This window comes from Sinohyriopsis cumingii, chromosome 7, assembly GCF_028554795.1.
Source record: "Sinohyriopsis cumingii isolate HCF-2022 chromosome 7, ASM2855479v2, whole genome shotgun sequence".
Taxonomy (NCBI): Eukaryota; Metazoa; Mollusca; class Bivalvia; order Unionida; family Unionidae; genus Sinohyriopsis; species Sinohyriopsis cumingii.
In genome coordinates, this window is record NC_142967.1 from 83,056,712 (window position 1) to 83,071,363 (window position 14,652).

At 36.1% G+C, this 14,652-nt stretch overlaps 1 protein-coding gene across 1 annotated transcript in view; it reads left to right on the top strand.

Moving 5' to 3' along the window:
- LOC149795640 (xaa-Pro aminopeptidase 1-like) overlaps positions 1–14,652 on the top strand; it is a 101,309-nt gene that overhangs the window by 61,115 nt on the left and 25,542 nt on the right. The window contains exons 16-18 of the mRNA XM_089965469.1: positions 4,160–4,231; positions 6,331–6,391; positions 8,519–8,588. Of these exons, the coding sequence (XP_089821595.1) occupies positions 4,160–4,231; positions 6,331–6,391; positions 8,519–8,588 (203 nt within the window). The remainder of the gene's footprint in view (positions 1–4,159; positions 4,232–6,330; positions 6,392–8,518; positions 8,589–14,652) is intronic.

A 14,652-nucleotide genomic window follows, 5' to 3' on the forward strand; every position in this document is an offset into this window, starting at 1 on the left:
TGGTTACAGTCGCACACTTCAGATGTTCAGATGAGATCAATACAAACCACCATGGTTACAGTCTCACACTTCAGATGTTCAGATGAGATCAATACATACCACCTTGGTTACAGTTTCACACTTCAGATGTTCAGATGAGATCAATACAAACCACCTTGGTTACAGTCTCACACTTCAGATGTTCAGATGAGATCAATACAAACCACCTTGGTTACAGTCTCACACTTCAGATGTTCAGATGAGATCAATACAAACCACCTTGGTTACAGTCTCACACTTCAGATATTCAGATGATCTACTTGGATCAAATATCCTGTACCCAGTCCCAATTTAATGAACTGGACATAATACCAACTACAATATCTCTATTCCTTTGCAACCAGACTCTTCCATATTGCAATGGGTCAATGCCATAGCAGATCGCTCATTGTCAGCCACCAGATGAATGATCTTTGTCCATTTTGCCAAACCAGCTAATCAAGGCACTCTACTGTAATCAGTCTAACCTGCATCCTGCCACAAGGCACTCAATGAAAATGATGCCTAAATACCCAGAGGGTGTCACTTCACTTTGTTCTCAAGCCTTTGCCACTCAGTAGATTCTGTTCTTAGTGACTGTTTGGAAGTTAGTGTATCTCACCACCACAGTTGATCTTACAATACATTGTAAGATGGCATGCCTTTATTGACGACCCCATTTGAGCGAGATTGAGATTAAGGCATTCCTACTTAGATATCTTGTATATCACTATGGACTGGTTTTGTTGTTGTTGTGGGGTTTAATGCCATTTTTCAGCACACGATAGGTTATGCATGGCGGTCAGTATTAATGGTGGAGGAAGAACTCAGGAAAACCCTGAGAAGAAGCACCGACCCATGAGAAGCTACTGGCAAGCTTTCTCACATACCCACATTGGCCAAATCCTAGACTCGAACCCACGCAGACAGAGGTGAGATGGCAGTGATCCGTAACGGAGACCACTTTAGACCACTCAGCCACTCAGGGCCCGACTGGTTTTGTCAAATATCCCCTAACCCATCGCACAGTGTCATGTAAGACTAATTTCCATCAAAACAGAAATCTGCTATGCATCTCAGAGTGCAACAGGTCACTACCAGTGTCAGTCTTACCATTTAAACCTAAGATGGGGTCTTTGTGAAGTTTTCCTACTCCATACCAAAAGGCACTTTCATGGATTACCTAAACACGATGAGGTATGCTCACCAGCTCCATAGTCTTTGTTAGATTTCACTGACAAAGAGAAGACTTGGCTTTCCAAGCATCAGTCAAGGAAGTTTTTTGCTTCTTGCCACTAGAGTTTTGCTCTTCTCTTTCACCGCCAACAGACAAATCAAAAGTTCCAGCATTTATTGACATGCTTTTCAACAAAGACAAAGTGGCATTCAACTCCTCATTGTGAGTCAAGTGGCTGATTTCAAGAGCATTATAGACACATAGCAGCTGTGGGAATCATGAGAAACTCATCAGTAAACACCTCAGATGCCATCTTGCTTGCAGTAATAGAGACCAGTTTTGTAGAGGACATATCCTATAATCAGAGATGCCCATCATCCCGAATTTGGCATGAATGTCCTGAGTTGTTGAGCATGTTCACAAATCAAGCAACTGTATTACTTTTATTATTACAAAATACTTTGATTTTAAGTAAAAGTAAACCGAAAGAAAAACTTGGCAGCAGTTGAGGCCATATGTGAGTATTTTCAATTCCCTTAAGTCTTTTTTCAGTAACTTGTAATTTGTCATCAGTTTCCAGCATACAGCTATAGTGTTTTTGGTCCATTCCTGTCTTTATGGTAATTTGCAACACATTACCAGTTTAGGGCATATAATGTGACATCAGGAGAGTTTTGTTTCATTCCTTTCCAGTCTTTTTTGGTAATTCGTATCATATGTTCAGTTTCATGCCATTATTCGGAGTGCTTCATTGCACTTAATTGTGCTTCAACTCTCATATAAGACCATCTTCCTACTGGTAATGGCAGACAGAATTAATGAGACACATGCTTTATCAGATGACAGGATGGGACAGTATAACTCATGATGGTCCCTGCTTTCATTGACAGGATGGGACAGTATAACTCATGATGGTCCCTGCTTTCATTGACAGGATGGGACAGTATAACTCATGATGGTCCCTGCTTTCATTGACAGGATGGGACAGTATAACTCATGATGGTCCCTGCTTTCATTGACAGGATGGGACAGTATAACTCATGATGGTCCCTACTTTCATTGACAGGATGGGACAGTATAACTCATGATGGTCCCTGCTTTCATTGACAGGATGGGATAGTATAACTCATGATGGTCCCTGCTTTCATCACCAAGAAGGGACAGTATAACTCATGATGGTCCCTGCTTTCATCACCAAGAACGGGCTCCCATTCATGGGGAATTGGATTTCTTTAGTGCAGTCCCTGTCTACTGTAGACACTTCCTCTCAAAATCATTTTCAGGACCCAGTGTGCCAATGGTACTTGAAAAGGACTGAACCAGTGTGCTGAGGGAGGTCATGCCTCTTCTTACCCTTCAGAGAGACATATCAGGACAGAAATTGATGTCCTTAATAAAATGGGTTTTCATTTTGTATATCAGGAAATAATCCAAATCAGATGAATTTGCAATGCGTTGCGGCTCACAAAATCAACACAAGCATTGCATTAGAGTGAAACGTTTACCTAACATTATCCATACTGTGGGATGGTGGTCAGAGTCCAATTTCTCCAGCTTTTATTTCAGAGATCTCTCATCCCAAAAGACTGATCTCGACCAGGTGGGATGTATAGCTGTGGTACAATAGGTTAACTTCCAGGGTCATTTGACAAATCCATAAGGACATGCCTTCACGACTTCTGATGGATTTGTGGTAGGGAAAAAAAAATCCTTTTCAAAGCTGCTCATCAACAAATGGAGTCTTTTCTACAGTTTTGTTATCTTGAAGATGTCTCACATACTCTTATGGACTGGAGTTGGTCTCCAGGGTAAGGGAACTTAACTCCCCTCCACCTCTTAGATGTTCTCATGTGATCGGGTAATATGCATTTCTAGTAACAATACTTACCTGATCATAACACACATACACCCTTCCAGCAGATAAACCCATATACAGAGCATGCCTTGTGCTAGAGTAGTGACTGATGTATTCATGGGATTTGGCACCAATCCTTTTATAAAGGTGAGTTCACTCTAATTGCCTCCCAGGCGGGCAGATAACTTTTAGCTTTTCAGATAAAAAATTTTAGTCTTGGATTTAAAGTTTTGCAAGGTAGTAATAGTTCTGAGGTATTCTGGTTGGGTAGGTAGTACTGAAGAAACATATTTTACTAGAAAAATTGGTTTCTTTGGGTTTACAGTGTTCATAGATTTTGTGGTGACTTTAAACAATAACTGTAAAGACTGAATGAACAATGAAAAAACATATAACCCTGTCTTAAAGCCATGAAGTTAAATACTGATGAAAATGTAATATTTCACAAAATTATGAAAATGTTAGTGTTGGTTATATTCTTACAAGTTTTTCTTTGTTTTATTCATTTAAAACATAAAAAATATTTTATTTTTCCATGCAGAAAAAAATATGTATTAAATGTAATTTTGACTTCACATAGTGAAGTTTGAAGGAGCGCTGTATTAATTTGTCTGATATTCATCAGGAGCGCTGTATTAATTATTCGTCAGTATATTATTGTTTTCTTCTTCATTAGTTTACCAAGGTTTTTTATTTTAACTAAACTTGATGTGTTCATGTGTATTGAAAATCTCTGAGACATTCAGTATTATGCCATTTGATGAAGCAATGGTCCAGGATTGAGCATTATACTTTTGTTCCTGCAGCATAACTTTACAATGGAATTCTGTGTTTTCTTTTGGCAGAGTTATGTCCCCTTATTTCTGTCCATTACATCTTGGATTTCATATCATTGTCTTACATTAGATTATAGGATTATAGGATTTCCATTTATATTTGTACAACTTTATAATGACAAGAACCATTGGAAAAAAGTGACTCTAACTTAACTTTATTCATTTGATGTTACTGCACATTTTTCCAGCAGTTTGTCACAGGTATGTCTTTTGTGTATTCCTCATTACACTTCATAGCCAAATACGCTCACTCATGAATTTTGAAAATTTTAGGCCAACACCAGAGACAGACAGGCACCTTAATATAAATGAAATTTACCTCTGCGATTCAGGAGCTCAATATAGGTAAGCATTTGAATATATCACAGAGGTAATATTTATTCTTATGTACACTGTGGTCAGATCTTCAGGAAATCATTGCATCCAAGTTTAAAGGGTGAGTATTCCAACCTATCCAATGATATGGTAAATATTCAGATCAAACAGACTATCATTATAATTCTTACTTAAATATGTTCAAATAACCCTAAATTTCAGAATAAGATTACTGAAGATGTCCATGATACATAGTTGGGGTAACATCCTTCTTCTGGGGCAGTGTGCACCCCTCTTATTAGCTAATGTTTCACCGATGTTTTCAGTATTTATATGTGTTTTTTGTTATAGAACTCGCTGAAAGAATTTTTTAATCAGTATTTGATATAAAATAATCTGGATAGATTTGAAAAAGAACATCCATTTGTATTTTAGTACTAACATCCACACCCTAGATAAGGAGATATTTTTTTATATACTTGTTCCAGTTTATCCCACTCACATTGGGCTCAGCATGCAGACCTTAACCAGTTTCTTGTTTTAAATTTTTTTGAGCAATAAGAGTAACATTTTTAAAGCTTACCAAACTAAAACTCTAGGTTTAAGCTTGAAATGAAAAAGTGACTGCTTATGATAAATCAAATAAGTCTTTTGAAAATTGTTTGTTGAAAATCCATGCTCAAACTTAATCACAAAATTTTGTTATCACTGTGTCAGATTCTTTGTGGGTCAATGAAAAAAAATGTTTTAGCAGTTTTTCCTTAATGTTAGTCTGATAAATCCACCTCCAAACCTGTCTTGTTATTAATGGTTAGTTTTAGGGTAAATATTGCCCGTTTATAAAACATTGAATTTATTGCAGACATATCTGTCCACAGCACATCAGTGCACATATAGACTATTTTTAGATGCTTGCCTGTATTTTTCACAGATCTTGAATTATGGTCAGTTAACGGGGCCTAGGGGTGATCCCTTTAGCATATTTAAAGGGGCCTAGGGGTGATCCCTTTAGCATATTTTCACACCAACTGCATTTGACATGTAAATCCATGTGGATAACACAACCATACCTCCTGTTGCCAAAATGAATTTGATATGTAAGTCCATGTGGATAACACAACCATTCCTCCTGTTGCCAAAATGAATTTGATATATAAGTCCATGTAGAATAACACAACCATACCTCCTGTTGCCAAAATGAATTTGACATGTAAATCCATGTGGATAACACAACCATACCTCCTGTTGCCAAAATGAATTTGACATGTAAATCCATGTGGATAACACAACCATACCTCCTGTTGCCAAAAATGCATTTGATGTAAATCCATGCGGAATAACACAACCATACCTCCTATTGCCAAAATGATTACCGGCCTACATTGGCAGATATCATGCCATTTTGTCAATATCAAGAAATCAACCAGCTGCATCTTTACTCATTCATAAATTGTAGTTTTGATCATGTGATTTGAGGATCTATGGTTTCATCATGTGATTATCACTTGATGAACATCTCCTCAGGTGATTATTATCATAGTTAACATTGTATCAGATTACAAACTGATGGATCAATTTTGCATTATAACCCAAATTGCTCAGAATGAAGTCACTGAAACTGTCCATTTTGTAATTTGACACTTTCTTGAGCTGTATCATAGTCATGTGATGAGACATCATGTGAGAGTCATGTGACAAATCCACAAAAACTCCAGTCACCTGATCAGAATGTCCATTTCTGATGAACAAAGTTGCATCTGATTGCTATCTCAGTGTTGATTGGACAGATGATTATCCAGAATTATGGAAAGATGTTGTACAGATCATCCAAATGACCTTTCATCTGACTCCATAAATTTAAGCAATAATGATAGGTGTCTAAATATATGTATACTAATGTCTTGCAGACAGATCTGTCTGCAATAATTTCAATGATTTATGAAGAGATGGACTCCAAACCATCCATTAGTACCAAGACAGGTTTAGGGGTTGATTTATCAGATTACATAATGTGTGTGAAACCTAATTAAAAATGTCGCCTGTTGTACTTCATAAATTTGGATCACAGTAATCATTTAATTATGCGATATGCTTCAGTGTTACATTGTTATTCATTTTGTTACTTACAGAGATGGTACAACAGATGTCACTAGAACTATGCATTTTGGTACACCCACTGCTCATGAGCAGGTTGGTATCTATAATTATAATAATAATCCGATAATCTTAAGACTGGCAACATATAGTGGTGGAAAGGGGAGGTAATGGGCAAGAGTTACTGCCTTTTTTCTATCAGATATAGACAGAAAAGACGAATTTTCATCTGTCATTAGGGCTGGATTCAGGAGGTAGCAGGCTTGTATTCCTAATGTTAATGTGCTGGGTAAGTATTCCCCAATTTTGAACATGGAAAATAATGTACAGGTAACGTAAATAAATGTCTTGCATACATTTTATTTTTATAGTCATTATTTCATAAACTTATTCTTTTTGCTGTGTAATGTTTACTGAAATGCTTACTGTATTTATGCCATGTTTTGGTACTGTATTTATGCCATGTTTTGGTACTGTATTTATGCCATGTTTTTGGACAGTATAATTTTGGGGCAAAATTAATATGTAAATACCTAGTAATTTATGGAGTTTGCTGATTTTTATTATTATTTAAAAGCCTTCAGATTCTTTATTACTGTGATCATCATAATCCGTATCATTGAACTGTTTCACTTGTGCTCAGATTGACATTGATGCCATACACCTTGGAAAATGTTATAAGCATTGTGTCATAAGGGGTGCTCACCAGTTAATATGTACTTTTGAGAGAGTGACGTATGTAAGGTGAAGTAGTTCGCATTTAAAACATGCACAATGGAGAGAATGTTGGCATACCTATATGCTACATTAATGTAATGTGGATGATATTTCTTTGGATATTGTACTTTTGGAAATTTTACATGATTTAAGCACACTGCTAACTAAAATGACTGCTCCCTTGTGTATAAAAATCAGCCTGAATTAGTCTAAAGTACACTATACATAGCAGCTATTAAAATAGGGAAAATGAATTTTGCCAAACTAGACAATACCAGCTTCTGAAAGTGCAATGAATGAATTACCAAATATATAAAATGTAAAAAAAAGTTATCTGCCCTTTTTTATACAGTTTACCTCTTAAGTTCAGGAAGTGAAAATGACCAAGTAGAGCTAGCACTTTTTTGAAAAGTACACATTTGAAGTAAGGCCAAGCTGTATACTCTATAACCCATATTACACCCATCAATCATACCCAAAATAAAGGGAATTAAAGGTTCTTTTAATTATACCTAAGATATACAAGGTCTTTTTTAAATAGCCAGTATAACCAGTGAGGAAAGCCGGGGAAATTCTTTTTCTTTAAAATCCTAACCCTATGCAAAATACGAAACTGTAGAGCACCACCATAGCAAGGCAAACTGGTTTGCGGGTTATCCAAGTTTTATCTACCACCCGCACCCCCTGGGACATACATGTCTACGTCTTGTACAGTTTGATTCTTTGCTCATATTACCCCAGAGTAGTAATATTATTGAGGTCTCATTTCCAGTTTCAAACAACGATGGTATAATAACAAGAAGACAAGATCAACATAATAAAATCAACATCTTCAATTTAATAACTTAAAAATGTATGTAGAGTGGCAATGCTGGGTCTGATTTGCTGTCAGATTCAGAGCTACCATGGACAAGTTGACTTCCTGAAGAATTTAACATTGTGAATAGTAGTTGGTGTTAATATTGTTTATTGTAAAATTTTATGGTGTTTAGTTCATGCCATCTGGTGATTATTTATGGGTATGTGACTATTTTGTTGATTTTGAATTACCATTAAAGGATAGGTGTGGATTTGGTACTGCATTTAACAAAGAGAACACATGGTGTCATGATGGAATGTTTGAGACAGCTCAAGAGGAAACTAAATATGAATTGACCCAGTTTGGTTGAAACAGCTCTGCTGCAGTTCAGTGGAAAACAAAGGATGATTCACTGTACCCTAGTATTTTTTACTATGTTTAAAATGAAAAGAAGCCAACACAGATTTTATCATTTATTATTCTTTAACAAAACTTGTGGGTTACATACATCTGTGGGTAATCTAATATTTTGACTGCATGTTATATTTGCTAATTGACAGTATATTTGGCAGTCCAAAAATGTGCTGTAAATAAAGTATTTTCTTTTGTGGTATACCTTATGACTTTCAATTATTCAGTTGTTTCTAGATCAGACATGTAAAAGAAAATAATTGATTGAAAATATATTCTCACGTATTTTGTTACAGGAGTGTTTCACTAGAGTTCTGAAGGGACATATCAGATTGTCAACTGTGATATTTCCAAATGGGTTGAAAGGTACGTGTCTTTCATTTTTATATCATCAGTAGAAGGTGTGAAGTAAGTGAAAACATTTGTGTTCTGTGAAAATAACTCTTAACAACCTCAGCAAAGTTTGTTTTTATTGAATTCAATTGAAATTACTCAGTACAGCTTTTACATAATATATAATTAATTATCGTATTGTATAATTATGAAACTGAAATTGCTTTGTTGCATAACTGGATAGACATATATTATAAATCTGGGTACATGTATAATTTAAATTTGAATTTCTAATTTAAATATAATAGAAATACATCCATTACTTCACAAATCCAGCCCTCTCAGGTGGTGTGTTTTTAGCAACAGAAGTACTAAAAAGTTGCAAAGGTGGAAGTAACATGAGAGTAGTCTCTGCTTGGATAGAGGGACTGGTACCAAATCCCATCAGGCTTGTACCAAATCCCATCAGTCTGGTACCTGATCCCATCAGACTGGTTCCAGATCCCATCAGTCTGGTACTAAATCCCATCAGACTGGTACCAAATCTCACCAGTTCATCAATTACTGCTAATGCTCATGCAAGGAACATGCTTTAATTCAAACCAATGATAGTGCCAAATCCAATTATACCTTTTAAATTTTCATCAGCTGAGTGATTCTATGGAATTGTCTCGTACAGGGTAAGTATACTCAATACTCTTTTTCCAACTCTATCTTCATTGTATATATTAACACATTATCAAATTTCATCATATGATAAGTGTGTTGGTGCTTTTTTAATTGCCTGCTTTAGGGCCCATACTACTTCATGTCAAGAACAGTACTTGAACTTGTCTGAATTCTGCCAAGTACTTGCCTATTATTGCATGTAATATCATTTATGTAAATTCCATTTTTTGTTTATTGTTCACACTAGCATACTTTCCATAACACAATGTGTCATTTGAAGAACATTTTGTTTACTCCAAACACCCCTGATGTGATTTTGCTTTGGATAAGGCACTTTTCAGTCATCTTAGTGAAAAAAAGAAAAATGAGATAATTTTTTCACACTATGATAAACAATTAAGTCTTGCTTAATGTTGTATGGCAGTTTGTTATTTGTGGATGACTCCAAGTCCATCCTAGCATATATGACTGGTTGGAGCTGTCCCCTCAAAACTAATCTAAATATCCATAGGCTTATTTGTTTCTAATTAAGGTAAACTTCGATGAGGTTTCTCTAGTAAAGTGTTCCTAAGTATTGAAGTTTTTCTGAGATAGAGGTTTATAGGTTCATACTTACTCGCTTAAAGTATTTTGTATTGGTCAGCTTTCCTTTCTTTTCTCCACCTAAATAGTTGTACATTTTAAGTGACCTCTGCCAAAGGTTTTGATATGGTATATATTGTTGTTTCTTTTAATTCTTTTAATTTAATTTGAACAGATCAAATTCATATTGATTGACATTTATTTATTTTATCTTACATGTTTTAGGGTGTGTGCATGTGTGTTGCTTTCTCTCTCGGTTTACATTGGAGTTCTTGTTTTGTTCTTTTTTTTTCTTTTTACATCTCTAGGAATGTCTTCTGTCTTTGCCGTTGTCTGGTTTTGGTTTGTATGGTGATATTTGACACATTTTGTACTTATCTTTTGATGTTGTTCAGTTTGTTGTCAGTTGTATTGTCATCCTTTGCTAGTTTTGTTGTTCAGTTCGTTCACCCACATTGTCATCATTTCTGGCTGTATCACACTCAGCTAATAAGACTTTCTGGTTGGGTGTACAGTCCCTTGCTCTTTTAAGATTAACCCCTTGTCAGGGCAGTTTATACAGTTGTCATAGAGGTGATTCAAATGTAAATTGGACTAAGATAAACAAGTACCCTTACACGGATTACTTAATTGACTGACAATAGCTAGGATGACATTGTGTTTGTGAATCATTTGTGGGAGAACCCTTTAGGCTAATTTTGACTGGTAAAGTATACAAAGTGGAATACCCCACCCAGTTTATTTAAAGTCAAGGAAATCAAAGAGATGCAGGTTGAAGAAACATAAGTTACTACTCCTTGAATAATAAACTCTTAAAGATTGAGTATTTAATATAAATATTTTAAAAATTCTGTCCCATAAACTTTTTTTATTTACCTAGATCACATGTCCCAAACTTACAGAAATGTAAACTGTGTTGAATTTGCTGCCCCCTCCAAATTGCATGTTACAATAAAGTTTAATACAAGGTTTATTTGATAATATATGGAAAGAAACTAACCTTCTACTGTTCCCTTTTTTCTGTTTTTTGTTGTTCGTCAGCAATTAAATGCAAAAGACACAAATGTATCCACTCTCAAAAGTCAACATGGTAGCATGTACATCCATACTGTTTATCACTTATGACAGGTAAAACCATTGACACATTGTTCATCGCTGTGAATATATAAAAATGGATTTGTTTGGAGGTCCTCTGAAAATGTATCCAGCAAAATCACAAACAAGAGAGAGAGAGAGAGAGAGAGAGAGAGAGAGAGAGAGAAGACAAAATCCCCTCAGGACAAGATATCCCCAGGACAAAATTCCCACAAGCAAAATGAAAGATAGGACATAATCTGTCCCCTAGTCTAAGTTTATCCCTTTTTAAACTTATTAAACCATCACAAATATACATCTTTGTGTGTCATCTTTGGCCCTTTGAAAGAGATTAATTTGCCTAATGATATCTAAAGAATAATTGCATGTATATGTCACCTCACTGTCATAAACATTTCTGAACACATTTTAAATCCCTCACTGCCATAAGCATGTCTGAACAAATTTTTAATCCCTTACATGAAATCTTTCTGAAATGTTTTAACACTTGGATTCTATCTTATACCATATTTAGAAAAATGGCACTCAGATTATAGGACTTTTATTTGTTGTCGGAGGAATATGAACTCCCATGATAGTCATCATATAATAAGCTGTAACCACTTGAAACTTAATAATCACTATAGAGATAATTCGGAGTAATCAGGGTGGTGATAAATTGTGCAGTGATAGCTACACGAAGAATGGTGAGAGTTAAGTCTGCATCTGATGGGAGTGCTCCCAAAGGACAGAAACCAATGTCAGGGTGCAATTGCTACATATTTTGATCATAATTATTTACAAGTGACCATCCTGCATCTGATGGGAGTGCTCCCAAAGGACAGAAACCAATGTCAAGGCGCAATTGCTACATATTTTGATCATAATTATTTACAAGTGACCATCCTGCATCTGATGGGAGTGCTCCCAAAGGACAGAAACCAATGTCAAGGCGCAATTGCTACATACTTTAATCATAATTATTTACAAGTGACCAATCCTGCATCTGATGGGAGTGCTCCCAAAGGACAGAAACCAATGTCAAGGCGCAATTGCTACATACTTTAATCATAATTATTTACAAGTGACCAATCCTGCATCTGATGGGAGTGCTCCCAAAGGACAGAAACCAATGTCAAGGCGCAATTGCTACATACTTTAATCATAATTATTTACAAGTGACCAATCCTGCATCTGATGGGAGTGCTCCCAAAGGACAGAAACCAATGTCAAGGCGCAATTGCTACATACTATGATCACAATTATTTACAAGTGACCAATCCTGCATCTGATGGGAGTGCTCCCAAAGGACAGAAACCAATGTCAAGGCGCAATTGCTACATACTTTAATCATAATTATTTACAAGTGACCAATCCTGCATCTGATGGGAGTGCTCCCAAAGGACAGAAACCAATGTCAAGGCGCAATTGCTACATACTTTGATTATTTACAAGTGACCAATCCTGCACAGCCATGATAAAAGTATAAGGTATATTGATGATATGTCACATTTCTTCATTCCCCCCCCCCCATCTCATTTTAAAATAGTCCAGTACCAGAGCTTTTAAGCTTGATTCTATAATGATAACATAATAAGAACAAGTTACCAAATTATATATATATATATATATATATATATATATATATATATATATATATATAAAGCTTGAAGATTAATGGAATCTGTGCTGGGGTTTGCACCAAGATCCTAGTGGAGAGACTAGTGGACAGACTATATTATTTACACTAAAAGAACCCTTCATTTTTGCAATATAGTTTAACTGTTCAACACAAACAGTATTCTTTGGATACAATTATTTCATCATATTTTTCTTTAGGTTATTCATTTATATAATGTTATATCAAAATCCAAATAATCATCTCAGTAGAATCCAGCAGCATCTACTGTTTATAACTCCCTCCTGCCCACCCACCAAAATCCAGCAACAATTTAAGTTATAATTTTTCCATGTTGTAAATATTACACCAAGAAGTCTTGTAAACACAGCACATTAATACGAATATGTGGCATGACTTGTTGATCCAAAGTACGCAGATTTTGTGAATGAGATAATAACAACATAAATAAATTTGATAGTATTGAGGTATTATCACATTTAATGAGAGGATGTTGTTTTTGCTGTTGTTGTTGTAGGGTTTAATGCCATTTTCAGCACACAATAGGCTATACATGGTGGCCAGTATTAATGGTGGAGGAAGAACCCGGGAAAATCCTGGAAAGAACCATTGACCCATGAGAAGCTACTGGCAAGCTTTTTCACATACCCACATTAGCCGAATACAAGACTCAGACCCACGCAGACAGAGGTGAGATGGCAGTGATCCGTAACAGAGAGCGCTTTAGACCACTCGGCCACTCGGGGCCCCCAATGAGAGGATATAATATGAAAATAATAATTAATAATACAAAATTATATAAGGATAGCTTTTAACTTTTGTCAGTTCTAATTTGGAAGAGTTCAGTGGTAGTCAATGATATGATACTGGGTACACAGCTCTAATGAAGAGTGAAATGTAGACTGATTGACAGTGTGTTGGATTATTCATTGATAATAAGAGTTCTTTGTCACAATCATATATAACTCTCCTTTTCTTTGGAAGAGGTGAAGCTGTTTGTGACATACTTGTGTTGTAATTGAATGTAAAATTAACCCTGTGTATGAACGAACTCCAAATACAGTTTCCAGCTGAAGGAGTTGTTTGCTTCATGTTTTTTTTTTTTGGGGGGGGCAGAAATTTATATTTTTTGTCCTTATGGTAAGTGTCTGCTTGTGGAATAATGTGTGGATGGATAAGTGATTCACTCTAATTGGTAAGTGCAGAATTTTTCATTTCTGATTTCATGTTCACTTTTGATTCAATCTGGGCAGAAGGGGATTGGGGTAGGCAAAGCAGAAAAAAGCAGGTTTGATGTAAAACATCTGGTTGTTGCTGAGTTTGAAGTAGATTTTGAAAGAGTTAGGATTTTTATGACCAGTGATGTGCATAGCCATTGTGTCTGGAGCATAATTTTATAAAAAGTATTGGTGTTTGTTTGATTTAAGACATCAATAGCATGCACAGCAGAAGACAAGGGTTCCTTCCCTTGATAAAAGCAGTTCCTAGTGTGAGGACACCATGACTGAGAAAACCAGACTGAGAAATGAAAAGTAAGGTTAGCAGATCTCTGTCCCGTGTGTGAGAAACTATCCCAGCATTAGCAGACTCATAGTCTTTGTTTTCTTTTGTACACAGCTTGTTTTGCCTGCTTAGGCTAGAAGACCCAATTGCCAACAGGATCTTCTTTTTTCACCAGCAACATCCAGCAGTTGTAGCCTGGCATACTACAGTTTCTTCTGGGAGCACTCACAGGGCATAACCTGCCCATCCCAAGCCTAGACAAAGGAGGAGTTTTGGCTTTAGGCTATCACCCTAAACAAGTAAAAGAAAGTCAAAACTATGGAAAAGAGAGAAAACACTGTAACAGAAGGAAGGGGTAAAGCAGACCAGGAAACTGATGTTGTGATGGATGGAGACCAAATCCACCCAGAAGCCTCTACCCTGGTATCAGAGAAAACACTGCAATATGAGCAATGAGTAAAGCAGACCATGGAACTGGTGCTATGATGGACGGAGACCAAAGCAGCAAAGAGGCCTCTATCCTGGTTGCAGATCTCCTGATGCCCAAAATTATCATCCACATTGGATGCTAGAATGTGAGAACCTTGTATGAGACTGAGAAACTAGCACATGTTCTCCAGGAAATGCAAC